The sequence below is a fragment of the Lycium barbarum genome, chromosome 11 (genome assembly GCF_019175385.1).
Source record: "Lycium barbarum isolate Lr01 chromosome 11, ASM1917538v2, whole genome shotgun sequence".
Lineage (NCBI taxonomy): Eukaryota > Viridiplantae > Streptophyta > Magnoliopsida > Solanales > Solanaceae > Lycium > Lycium barbarum.
The window spans coordinates 7423873-7437349 of record NC_083347.1 but is presented as its reverse complement, the minus strand read 5'-3'; the positions used below and the strand labels follow the sequence as shown (position 1 = coordinate 7437349).

Here is a 13477-nt window from a genome sequence, read left to right as displayed (position 1 = left end):
GTTGAACCTCTCATATTGGATGAATTATTTTTTAATGTAATATTTTTATTTATTTCAAAACACTTAAATCAAAACCCTATAAAATATGACACTTAGATCTAAAGATGACAAGTTTCCAAGCAAACAAAACTTACTTCGGGGCACTTTACAACCCCTAAAACACCGATCCAAACGTTTAGGTATACTTGATGTAATGAGCCGACGTTATTGTACGCAAAAAAATATATTAAGTTCTATATAACATATTGATATTTCGGGGTTTTGAAACATGACTAATCTTTGCCCAAAATATGAAAAAAACGTGATTTTGATAGCTTAAAAAAAGAAAAGAAAAAAAAAGGCGCCCGGTTTCACGCACAGAATCTGTGCGTGAAAGGACCAAACTCAAAAAGTTACAGTTTGGTCCTTCTGTGCGTGAAGCCTACTTTGGTTTTTTTTTTTTAATGGGTTAGTTTGATTAAAAAAAAAAAAAATTGGGTTCCGGATCCTTGTGCAGGTTGAAAATCAAAATGAATAATAATAGTTGTGTTGGGGCCGCATCAAACGTATTTTGACTATCAAAATAGATACTATATAACTCTTAAATGAGAATGAAATGACGTCAACATTTTTTTCTCTAGGCTTAAAATGTTATAGTATGTTAAATTTGTAAACCCCTGTATTTTTACAAATTAATTAATTAAAAATACATTCTTCCTATCGACCTTCTTATTTTGCTGACTGTAGATGAAGCAATGTTGAGAGGAAAAAAGAGAAGTTCAAAAGGAATGTTTAAGTTTGAACTGCAAGGTTTATGATTCTCTCTGGAATATATACCTAATCATGTATACTTTTGATAAATCTTTTAACTAACGACCTTTTGAGTTTTGACTAACTTCCTTACAATTCACAGTTAATGCAAGAGAAACATTTCCAGACGTTGCATTTTTTTTATTTTTTATTTTTAACCAAAGCAAGATCCAAAATAAGCAACAGAGAGCCAGTAAAATACAAAACTTGATACCTATGAGCATAATATAGCAAATAATTACCAAACCCGGAAGCAAGAATTGATACAATTTTTAAGCCAATGCGACTTCTTGAAAGTACCCTTTTGATTCGTGAACAAACAGTAATTTTCCTTCTCAGAGCATAACCTGCGTGGAGATGTCAAGAAAATTCCTTTGGGAATAACTAATGGAGACCATATGCTACTCTGCTCATAATCAAAATCGAACTCTGAAGCATCAAAATATTTCCCCAAAAGTCTCTCTGATGTCGACTTTGAAACGAGTTGAACAAATGCAGTAATATCATCATGTAATTCTGAGGACAATGATGATGATGGTTGTGGTGGTGATTCTGAGGACAGCTTTTTGGACATGGCTATAGAAAAAAAGGTATAGTACTGAAATATTTGGTGGGATTGAGAAAAGAGTGAGTTTCAATCATAAGACAAAATTTAAATTGTATGATTGAGTTTCACTGCGTTTGAGGACTTTTTTGCATTTCATTTTCAACGCAGACAGCAAGCATTGGCTATTTATGGGAAGCTGCAACTTTTGCTGCTTTAAAAATGGACCACTGCAGTTAATGAGACGCTCTATATTAGTCTCTCAGATCTTTACTAATCATATCGTGTATGCTAAATAATTTCTTTCCTGAGATTTCGAAAGGGAAGTGTTATTGAATACGGTATAGCTCACTCTTTATACGGTAAAACTTTCATGTATTAGATGTTTAGATCAAACCATTACAACTTACATGATTAAGTGATTTGATGAAGTAAAAATACATATTAATTAATAACATAAAGAAGTCTATATTCAAACACGCGGCATGCTTATATTTGTTTGATGTAAACAACCGGGCACGGATAAGTTTTTACCCTCTTGATACTTTGAGAAATATATAATTTATTTTGTTTATGAAGTATAAAATGAATGGAATTGGGTTTGATTCTGTTTATCAATTCCTATTGGGTAAAATTCACAAGTAGTCACTTTACATTTCTAGAGTTTCACACGTGAAAATTGAAATTTCATAACAGTAATTGTTTTTCAAAAGCGTGGGCGCCGGTTCTACTTCATATCACAAAGATATAATTGCCAAAAAGCCTATAGTATCCGCATTCAATATTTACACTAAATCAAACAATTTAATTTTAGTAATTAAATAAATGAGAATGCAAGTCACATAACCATGGTTAAGTGGTGATATGTGTATGAAAAAATAAATATTTGATATGCATTAATTTGGTGCAAACATCAAGGGCGTTAAATTTTTAAGGGAGCTTATAATTGGTAGATGAATTAATAGAGGACAATATTTTGCTGTCCAGAGCCTCCCTCATCTGTTGAACCTCTTTATTACACTTCATTTTTCATTTTACGTCTCTCTTGCACTTTTGCGATTGTTGAAGAGCTTTATATTATTCTCTACGGTTCGTTTTTCCTTCATTTAAGAAGATAAAGCAAAACCATCCAATAAAACCATAGCAAACATGGTAGTTTAGTCAAGGTATGCTGAAAATTAGAGGAGAGGTGCAAGTAATTTTAGTTCTTGTTGTCTGTAAAATCTACAAATCACGATTGAGAGTTGGAACAAACTATTAATGTCCCCAAGTTTCTGTGGTGGAGAAAAGTGAAATCTGTGAGCAATCTATGGGGGTATATTACCCTGAGGAGTTGATCAAACTACAGATAACATCCTGATAGGTCAATTGAGTGTGAGATTAACAAAAACCGAGAGGATGCTATTCCTCCTTACCTCAAGCAACATCAATGAGATATCTATTCAGATGCTGGCCAAGTATCTTTGTGGAGAATGATTCAGTAACATGTTGATGGGCATCTTGCCCCATTGTTTCTGCCATGCGAGGATCCTAAATGAACTTAGCCATTGCTAAAGAGAACTCTTGTGGGTTAAGGTCACAGAGGAAGCCTGTTACACCATTTTTTACCGTCTGTATTGGACAGCCACTGTTGCATGCAATAACGGACTTACAGGCCGCCATTGCTTCCAACGGGACAATACCAAAATGCTCATCCTAGTTTTTTCAAGTATACAAGAAAGAAAAAGTTTGGCCATTTAGACTATATATACCAATGAGCCTTTTCTCTCTCTGAAGAAAAGAACGTGTTTGGAATTATTCAGTGAAGAGTAATTAAATTTAGGCGCACCTTTGGTGTATAAAATATAGGTAATTTGTGGAGGTTGAAAGTTGCAATTCGCGGAGGTTTTAGCCTCTTTTAGCAACTAGCGGAGGCTAAAACCTCTGCGAATTGCAACTTTCAACCTTCGCAAATTACTCATTTTTTTGTAGTAATATAGACACTGGGCAAGGAGTTCATTTCTTTCAGCAGTAGAGCACGATGTAATGAATTTGATCCTATGAGAAACACCTTTCTTTCAGCCAACTTTTTCAGTTCATCCAGGCACTCCACATTCTCTTGAAGGCAATTATCAAAGCCGCCTAAAATTAAAGAAAAAAAGTAGCAAAATTCTTGTAACGTTCAACATGGAGAATAAATTTGAGCATAAATCCCAGACTCGCAGCTAGACAATGAATAATTTATATTTCAGCTAAAGCAACATTCTAGATATCCATCTAGATAAAATGTTAACAACAAAGCAATTTAGGAACTTTAACCAGAGAGAAGTGAGTCTAATCCTCCAATGGAGACAAACACCCTAAGGAATTCCCATATATTCAACCTTAACAGCAGATTGTCCTTAATCAGAGATCAAGGCTGACTTTCTTTAGTCAAAGTTCCCATTCATATAAATAACAGATTGTGGGCATTTCTAGATATCCTTGTTGTATGTAATGAGAATACTCAACATGTATCACGCTATCAACTCTCCACATACTACACCTCCGACCTATTGCCCAGAGCCAAAGGAAAAATAATAAAATTTGCATACACCTGCTTGGTCTTGTGATAATGCAACTCAACCATACGAAATACATACCACCAGCAAAAAACATAAAGAGAAAGAAACCACATGGCAAAGAAATGTCAGTCTGATATTCATGCGTATAAATGGACTAGGGAAGAAATAAACAAAACTAATAGTCAAGGAAACACCATCCATGTTTGCTATTTGATCCTGATTCATTTCAAGCATTGCAAAGGCAGATATTGCCAATTCTGTGGCTTTTTCCTCTCAAAGCGATTGATGGATAGAAAACTCAACCTAAAACAAAGTGAACTGAAATTGTAGTAGTATCTGATGGATGAGTTATTTTCTTTAACCTCTGTTAGAGATGGAAATGATTCTGTTACTTGGTATCATTAGGCTTCTGAAACTGATCCACATTGACCGCAGTGTACAAGACAGCTGGTTTAACTCCACGTGTATTTAGATTCTTGAAGGTCTTCGCAAAAGTAAATGCTGTAAACCTGCTGTTAACAAGGATTAAATCCGCCATACCTACAGAATGACCATGCAATCAAAGACTAACTAGATACTAGAATAAAACTAAAAAAAATGAATAAATTTGAACAATAGAAGTGAGAAAACAATCTCGAGGATAGAAAGATGGACTGCTCAATAAAAACCTATTGTTATTTCTTCAATGAAGTCAATGGGTAATATAGCCTCCTAAAATTAGTTGTATGTTGTGCTAGCAAAAGATCTGGAAAATGGCAGTACAATACAACTTGCTTGAGGTAAACTCCATAAATTATTATGCTAAAAGCTCAGAAACTGATTCTTTTTTGAAAATACAATACCTTCGACTTCTTTGACATCATCAGTGGAACAATAACAGAGACCTGATCTGCTAGAACTACATCAAACAAAGGTCACAAGCATAACATGCAAAGTGCAACAAACATGCACATACTGCATGCAGATGGTAAAAGTTACATCGGGGTAGAAAAGCACCATATACAGAAACAGAGAAGACACCTGTAAAGTGTGTAGTGTATTGAATGATATCAGCCCATTTAAGGGTACAATGGATATTCTTTTGGTATAGGACCATAACATAGAAAACAGATACTCTTACCAGACAGTGTCTCCTCAAAACATCGACTTTTATCATGGTGCGCTGTGAAAATTTGAACTTTGTGCCCCAAAGAAGCAAGTTCTACAGTGGCATCCACGATTAGCCTTTCAGCTCCACCTAAATATCACATATGTAGGAGTCAATGAGCAGGAAAACCGAGGAACCAATACACTCAAAATAATATGAGCTGCTGTGATGCCATAAATATGCATAATGTGCAGACTAGATAATCTCAAATCCAGGCTCTGAAGAATAGATGAGACAACATGAAAACATAATTACTAAAGCATGTTTGGTATCATATACCAACAACACACAGATGTGCAGCTGATTCGTGTCTCCAGTGATATCAGAAGTCAAAAATCTTATAATAGAACCAACTAACATCAGTACGAATTAATCAGAACAACCTTTTCAGCGTGGAAACATGCATCTTCTATTAATTAGTAATAATTTATAAAGACCAAGTCTTTTATCAAATTTCTTTCTTTGCCGAATGAGAAATCAGATACAATAACAGTCAAAAATTGGTATAACCAACAAACAGGAGCATAAACACTTATTTCAAAGCATTGAGATTAAGAAGAGAAGTGAAGATTCTGTATCAGAAATTACACCATTTTATCCCCTACCCCAGCTAGTAGCTGCTGATGCATAATAAATAAAGAATTAAATTAATTAATCATAAAGAAAGCAAAAACCACATTATTTCTCTGAACTATAGAACTAGGAGGAGCGACTCACACATATGATACACCAATCACATTTATTCTGATTTTTGAACCATATCTATTAAGAATATGGGAATTGCTAAAGGGAATAAGCTAGTTTTTTTATCAACCGCTTTAAATATTAAAATCCATGCTAATATAACAAACCTGCTAAATAACTCAACAACAAGTTGATGTCCCCAATAACAAAAATAATCTCTTGTATTCATATCTGTATTGCTATCAAAACTAAAGGGCACCCATTTCCACCTGTTTAAATTACATTTCACAAAAAAAAAAAAAAAAAAAAAAAAACCTTTGAGCAGGTCCTCTAACTCCAACCGTTTTGTAGAAGATTAAATGGCTACGTCAAGAAGAGTAATTAGTTGCAAACAGAGTTGCACGACTATTGTGGACTTACAACACATGGACTAGTGGTAAAAATTGTAGGAGCTAGCCACTTTTTGGATTGATTTTTTGAGAAATAACCGGTATTTAAAAATTTGTTGAAAAGTAATCACACTTAATGCGGTAACACTATGGCAGTTATATGAATTTCAAGCTTAAACAAGTGAAAATTCTAGGTGATAACTTTAAAAAAGTGAAATTTCATCATAATATCATGGACGAATTTAGTTTCACTTTTCTAAGTTCGTACTTAATGAAAGTTTCGTGAATTTTAAAATTGGTTAGTTTTCAATGATTTTCGAATATAAGGCTATATTTTAATTACAAGACTAGGAAATGATTATTTTTTATTTTTCTCAGGTGATTTACAAGAATAATTTTGGAGGTGGGTAGTCAAGAACTTTTGACCTCGGTTACCCTATTAAGTATAATTTATTTTGACTAATTAATTTATTTTGATCTTGAAGATTTTCCTACGGGGCAAGTGGGGGTCAAAAGTTTAATTCCACTCATTTCCAAGATCATTGAGTGTAATTTCTTAACACGAAATGATTAGAAGAGACCGGCCCATCTTTCGCTTTGTAAATCGTGAAAAATACTAAGGAAATCATTGCTTGCCCCATATGCAAACCTTCAGGCAAAAGCTGTTGAACTTGAAAATTCACATGTCGGACAAGCGAGATCGAAAGTTCAATTAAGATCATCCAAAGTCATTCTTGTAAGTCATCTTTTCACAACTTGTTTATACATCCCTTTTTTATATATGTGCACATAATTCAAGTCGAAAGCAATACGTTTAGTCGAAGAGCTTAGTCTGAGACAATTCTAAGCGCTGAAAAACGATCCCACGCCACCATTACAAGCTGCTGACATTTTCTCTGCGCATGAATTTGGCATAAGAATTGATGGACAAATTGAAATGACCTTACGACTTTTTGTACACTTGGTTTTGCATGTGGCTTACTGATAACTTGTTTTCTGGAGCTATCTTGCCTTGGAAATAGATATGCAAAGTGTAATCAAGTATGTCCGAAAATGCATCATTTTGTAGTATTTTCGTAATTATATTATGGATTGTACACCAAGTTAATTACTACTACACATAGTATAGCTTATTTATGCAAAATTAAGCTAATTTATGGACTAAGTTCTTAAAGGGTAAATACTGCCCTAGGTCCAATCTTATCTCTAAGGTGCCAGTTCCTAAAGACTCCAGCTCATGGAGAGACATGCTTGCGACTAGAATCAGAATTGAGCCATATATCTATTGAAAAATCCATGAGGGCAGTGCTCTTTTTTTGGTGGGACAACTGGATCCCATCAGGACCCATACACTTTAACATCATATACAACAACAAACCTGGTAACACTAAGGTGAAAGAGTTCTTCCTCAACAATGACCGGAACATCAACAGACTCCAACAAACTGTCAACAATCAGATCACTCAAGAAATTGCTCCAGTTCCTTTCAACACCGCACAAGGTAAAGATGAACCTATATGGACCCAAAGTCCACAAGGTAAGTTTACTTGCTCCTTTGCATTTCAATTATTAAGACAAAAGAGATCAGAATGTCAACTGCTTGAGAAGATCTGGCATAGCTATATCCCTTTCAAAATCTCTTTTAACACTTGGAGAATCCTAAAAAGAAAGCTTCCTTTTGATAACACTATTGCTAAGTTTGGGATTACTTCTGATTCTGACTGTAGATGTTGTATACACCCTAAACCTGACACGTTAAATCATATGTTTTCTACTGGAGACTTGGCTATACATGTATGGAACTCCTTTTCTACTCCTCTTGGATTCCGGACCAGAGGAAGAAATTTAATGTCCATTTTAAACCAATGGTGGGCCATACATGCAAATAATCAGGTTCATAAGTTTTTACTATATGTTACTCCTATTATTGTTGTGTGGGAATTGTGGAAAGCCAGGTGCAACAAAAAATATGGACAAAAGAACTTTTCAGTGTTCAGAATCAAACAGCAGATCCTCCTCCAGATCAAATCAAGTATGGGAAGGAAATTCAGTCCCATGGATAGCAGCTGGAACTGGAACACCGTTTGTCACATCTCAGAATCTTATAAATCTCAACTCAGAAGCATAATGGTGCTATGGACCTATCCAGGAGATAATGAATGGAAACTCAACACAGATGGAAGTTACATAGTTGACCAAGGCAAGGCAGGGGCAAGGGGCATCGTTAGAAAGAGAAATGGACACATGGTAATGACATTTGCTTCACCAGTGCATTTCACCACTAACAACTACACGGAGACTCAGGCTGCCTTACAAGGAATTCAGTGGTGCTTGGATCACAACTTCAATAATCTTATCCTTGAGCTAGACTCACTTCTTGTGGTTAACATGATTGTTGCCAAATGCAAAGTCCCTTGGAAATTCCAAAATGATATTGCCTTCATACAACAAGCGGTTCAACTACACAACATCACTGTTCAACATTGCTTTAGAGAAGGGAATGACGTTGCTGACTTACTCTCTAAACACGCTAACCTTCTCACTGAGTGAGAAAGTAATCTATTTCAATGAAAGGGAACTCCCCCCTGATATCAGAGGTGCAATTAGAATAGACAGAATGCAAGTTCCTTCGTTCAGGATCAGGCCCAAAAAACACTCTGGATGGCACTTTGATCCGCCTTAGATCAGGACTCATTGGCTAGCTATCAATGATAGATTTGTGGCCAATTTTTGCTAAATCTTGGTATATGCTGTAAATTCACCAAGTAGATGTAATAATTCCTTTTGTTCCAAAAAAAAAAAAAAAAAAAACTATTGGTGGTCAAAGCTGCTAACATATTTGCAAGAAGTAAAAAAAAAAAATTAAGCAGCAAAGCCGCTGCCGCCGTCAGCAGGTTTGACATGTTTTCTGATTTTCCTCTTAGACTATATGCCTGCTCATTAATTATAGACGCACATGAGTACATGTTAAGCTTGGCAGCTTGCTTACTGAATAATACTTATGACGTTATGACTGCGAGCTACAGTGGCAGAGGTAGCTAGTAATTCAACAGAATTCAATAACTTTAACTTAAATCTTGTATTGATATTAAAAAATTTATTTAATCTGTACAAACAACTATTTAAATCCACTAAAAAAATTAGGATTCAAAATCCATAAATTAAAGATTCTCGCTGTGCCTCATATTATCTAGCTTGATAACCTAGAAGAGATATTGCAGCGTTAATTGGCTGAAAAATACAGTACTATCTATACTGAGCATATGCTAGCTATGAATATCTTCACTCAGATATATATACGTGGGGCGCCGCAATATAAAGATATTGGAGCAGTCATTGGAAAACTCAGTTGGCGATGGAATTCAAAGAAGGAAGCACAACAAACAAATGCACAACTGCAAACTACTCTTCTACAAACTATATAATTCGACAAATCCATACCTCCTTTGGATGGGATGAGGTTGTCGTCACAAATAAGAACTATTTGAGTCGATGAAGGATCACTCAGCATATTTTGGAATTTAATCAGTGCTTTCTTCTTGCTTTTTGAACTCTATATTGAGTAGTATTTTAAAAAAAAAAAAAAAAAAAACGAGGGAACTCGCAACACCTTCAATTTGAGAAATCCCCTACTCAATCAACTTGGTCAAGTGGCTTAAAAGGGTAAAAAGGCTATCTCTACCGAGACTCAAATCCACAACAATGAGTTAAATATTATGCTCTTAAGCCGTTGACTTGAAGTTAGTAAGTGTCGAAGTATAAAAATCAAAATACTTAATCTTAAATATAAATTTAAGTATAAATTCTTTAAATATCTTAAAATAATATTTATATACTTAAAAATTACACGAAAAATACTACTACAAGTCAACATAGCTATAAGTATTTAAAAAGAATTTAAAGAAATTATTTAAATTCCTAAATAGTAACACTTTTACATAAAATAAAACGAATGAAGTACTAAATTAAACCTATTCAATAAGAAAGTCATTCTTATCTTTTTTCTTAAAGAAGTAGTTAGTGATATTTTTTTTTTTGAGAATAACCAGTAAGAGACTAGAGAAAATAATATCATACATTCTTAGCTCTTTAACTAAAATGACAATTGTCTTAAAGTACCATCCGCTTTTAAATTTAAATAAATATTACTCTCTCATCCGGCTCAAACTAATTGTCATGTTTCAAAAGTTAATTTAATTAACAATCTCTATTAAATCATATCAATTTATATTTTATCATTAAAATTTAAATATTAAAAATCATATAAAATGTATTAATAATTATAATTTTTATAATGAATTTAATAAAATAATGTTAAAATAATAAAATTCACATAATTTAAAGTTCTCGTTTTCGAGGATATCATGACAACTACTCTGATTCGAAACGAAATAAGTAACAGATGTTTTTTCTAAGCTTGAAAAGCTACCGCCTTACAGATCCTTCCCAAGAAACCATACTGTCCACTAGGACTGTACAAAGCAAATCGATAAATCGCACCAAATTAATAAACTGAGTCAAATTGAAAAAAAAAACTCGATTAGTGGTTTGGTTTGATTTGGTTTGGTGTTGAAAAAAAAAACTCGATCATAATTGATGTGGTTTGATTTTAGCTAAAAAAAATCAAACCGAACCAAACCGAGCCGAAATTACGTGTATTCAATAAAAATAATAATTTATGCATAAAAATATTTATTTGTAATGTAATTTGTAAATATTTCTTAAATTTTTTCATAGTTTTTTTTTATCTTTTATCATATTATTTTAAGCTGAAACTTAGAATTTTGAATGCCAATAAGTTTTATATTCCATGGATGTTAGTAACTCAAATAAAATCCAAATCAAAACTAACTCAACACTAATGCTAACAAAAGAAATTCAATTCTAACACTAGGAATGACAGTAATGTTGGATATCTATTCTTTAGTTTTGCATAATTGATTTCGAGCGTAAAACTACATAGCTTAATTTTTTTCTTTGTCATGTAATTAATACTTATTAGCCATACTTATTTTAGCATAACTTAGTATTTAGATTAAAGTCATTTTCTTTATGGCTTATTAATTAGCAATACTTATTTTAACCGATTTTATTATCTTTTGTTGAATATTTTAATACGATGTCATCTCCCATCTCACATTTTGTGTTATTTTCTTAAGAAACACTTTAGTTATATAGTTGTATCTTACTAAAACTAAAGAAATATTTGAAGGAAAAGTCATATGTTTTGTATGAAGATTTTTTCGGAAAAAAACCCGAAAAAACTGAAAAAATCGAATAACTTGAGAAAACCCAAAGTTAAAAAACCCGAATTTTATTAGTTTGATTTATAAATTTAAAAACCTGACGCGATTAATTTTATTTGGTATTTGAAAAATCCGAACCAACCGGTCCATGTACGCCCTTACTTTCCACCAGTTATAATCTTCCAAAGTTCCAAATAAAAGTAGCATACGCCTCCGCTTGAATACGTAACAAAGCCCCATAAAATACACTCACCCCACTCAAACCTCTCACTGCTCTGTAACTCTCCAAACAAATTAAGAACGCAACAAAAGGGAACACTAAGAAAGCAAGAAAAAGAAAAAGAAAAAAAAGTAGAGATGAGCTTCCAGCGTTTCTACCAAACATGGCTCGATCAACTCAAAGAAATAGTCCATCAACTTAACCAAGCCCCTAAACCCGCCACCAATGACCAACACCGTGAGTTGCACCAACAACCAGTCCAAAAAGTCATGTCTCACTATTACGAGTACTATCGAGTCAAGTCCTTAGCTGCAAAAAATGACATCCTTTCCGTTTTCGCCGCGCCTTGGTCGACTTCTCTCGAACGATCTCTCCACTGGATTGCTGGTTGGCGACCAACAACTGCTTTCCACCTTATTTACACCGAATCCAGCATTTTGTTTGAGTCTCATATCATCGACATTCTTCGTGGTCTTCGATATGGTGATCTTGGTGACCTGTCGCCTGATCAACTTCGCCGTGTTAGTGAACTTCAATGTGAAGCAGTGCATGAAGAAAATGCTATCGCTGATGAACTCTCCGATTGGCAGGCAATCCTCATCTCTCTCTTTTTTTTTTCTTTTTCTTTCTTTAGATATCTATATCACTCCATCAACTAGGCCTCAATTCTAATGGCTAGCTGAATCCAAGTTGATCGTGGTAACAAGGTCAACTCTGTCACTTATAATACGCGTAGTTATTCCTTAATCAACTAGGCCTCATATGGCTATGACCTCTGTCACTTATAATACTTTGTTGCGTATTTATTCCGTGATCTATTTATTCCTTGATCAACTAGGCCTCATATGGCTAGCTGAATCTCAGTTGTTCGTGGTACCATGGCCACTCGGCCACTCTTGTCACTTATTTGTTCCTTGATCAACTAGGCCTCAATTCTGATGGCTAGATCAATATCAGTTGATCGTGTCTGTCATTTATTTATTCAAGGATTGAATCTCAATTCGAAAGTATGCAGATTCAAAATACTTGGGATCTAACTATATGAATCATCAATTTTGTCTATTTGAAGTCAATTATAATCCACTTTTGCAAAAAAAACGTGTTGAATTTATCATATGGTACATGCAGGATGGTGCAAGTGAGATAATTGGGTTGATGGGAGATATAGATACGAAGATGGAAATGTTAGTGGAGATTTTAGAGAAAGCAGACAAACTAAGGATGAAGACTATAGAGAATTTGGTGGAGCTATTAACGCCACAGCAAGCAGTGGAATTTTTAATCGCATCGGCGCATTTGCTGTTTGGAATCCGTAGATGGGGAATCAATCATGACCGTCAAAGAGGGAATCCATGAATTGTTCGTCATGCAAATTGGTTTGCATGCTTTTACTTTATTTTTGTTTTTTATCCAAGAAATTTTTCTCAAATTAGAGAAGAAAAATTGGATTTCCATTTTTTTTTTTTTTTTTTTTTTGCTTTTACAGGTGGACGAGTGACAATGAAAGGTGTTAGCTAATAAGCACTTGCTCACATGCACAGAAAACTTGTTGTTTTGCCACGACACAAATACGTGGCGCTCTGTTGAACATTCTGTAATACGTAAGCTGTGCTTTGAACTTAGGCAATTTGCACGATTGTCCTTCGTACGGACTGGTCTTTAATTTTTGGCCCTCAATTGCTGGTCTTTAATTTTTGTCGTTAGCTTAAAAAGGTGATCGAAAATATCGAAACTCAGCAGAGTAAAAAATAATAATATTTTTGCAAAGAACCTATGCCTATTCGGGCGAAGTTACATAGAATCTATGCAGGAGATGGCGGACTAAGGCAAACTCTGCCGGAACTGACAGACTTTTAGTTATGGCTTAAGACAAAGTCTGCTGCATAAGGCAGATTTTTGTAAAAGCTTTGCCTTG

The 13477-nt window shown here is 34.3% G+C and overlaps 1 protein-coding gene and 1 pseudogene across 1 annotated transcript; one reads left to right on the top strand and one right to left on the bottom strand.

Moving 5' to 3' along the window:
• Positions 1-2734: 2734 nt before the first annotated feature.
• Positions 2735-9823, bottom strand: LOC132619383 (uncharacterized; annotated as a pseudogene).
• A 1646-nt stretch (positions 9824-11469) lies between these two features.
• Positions 11470-13184, top strand: LOC132619047 (protein DOG1-like 4). The gene is made up of 3 exons (XM_060334028.1): positions 11470-12152; positions 12691-12938; positions 13049-13184. The coding sequence occupies exons 1-2, from the start codon at positions 11700-11702 to the stop codon at positions 12916-12918; spliced, it is 681 nt and encodes a 226-aa protein (XP_060190011.1). The 5' UTR covers positions 11470-11699; the 3' UTR covers positions 12919-12938; positions 13049-13184.
• Positions 13185-13477: the final 293 nt, after the last annotated feature.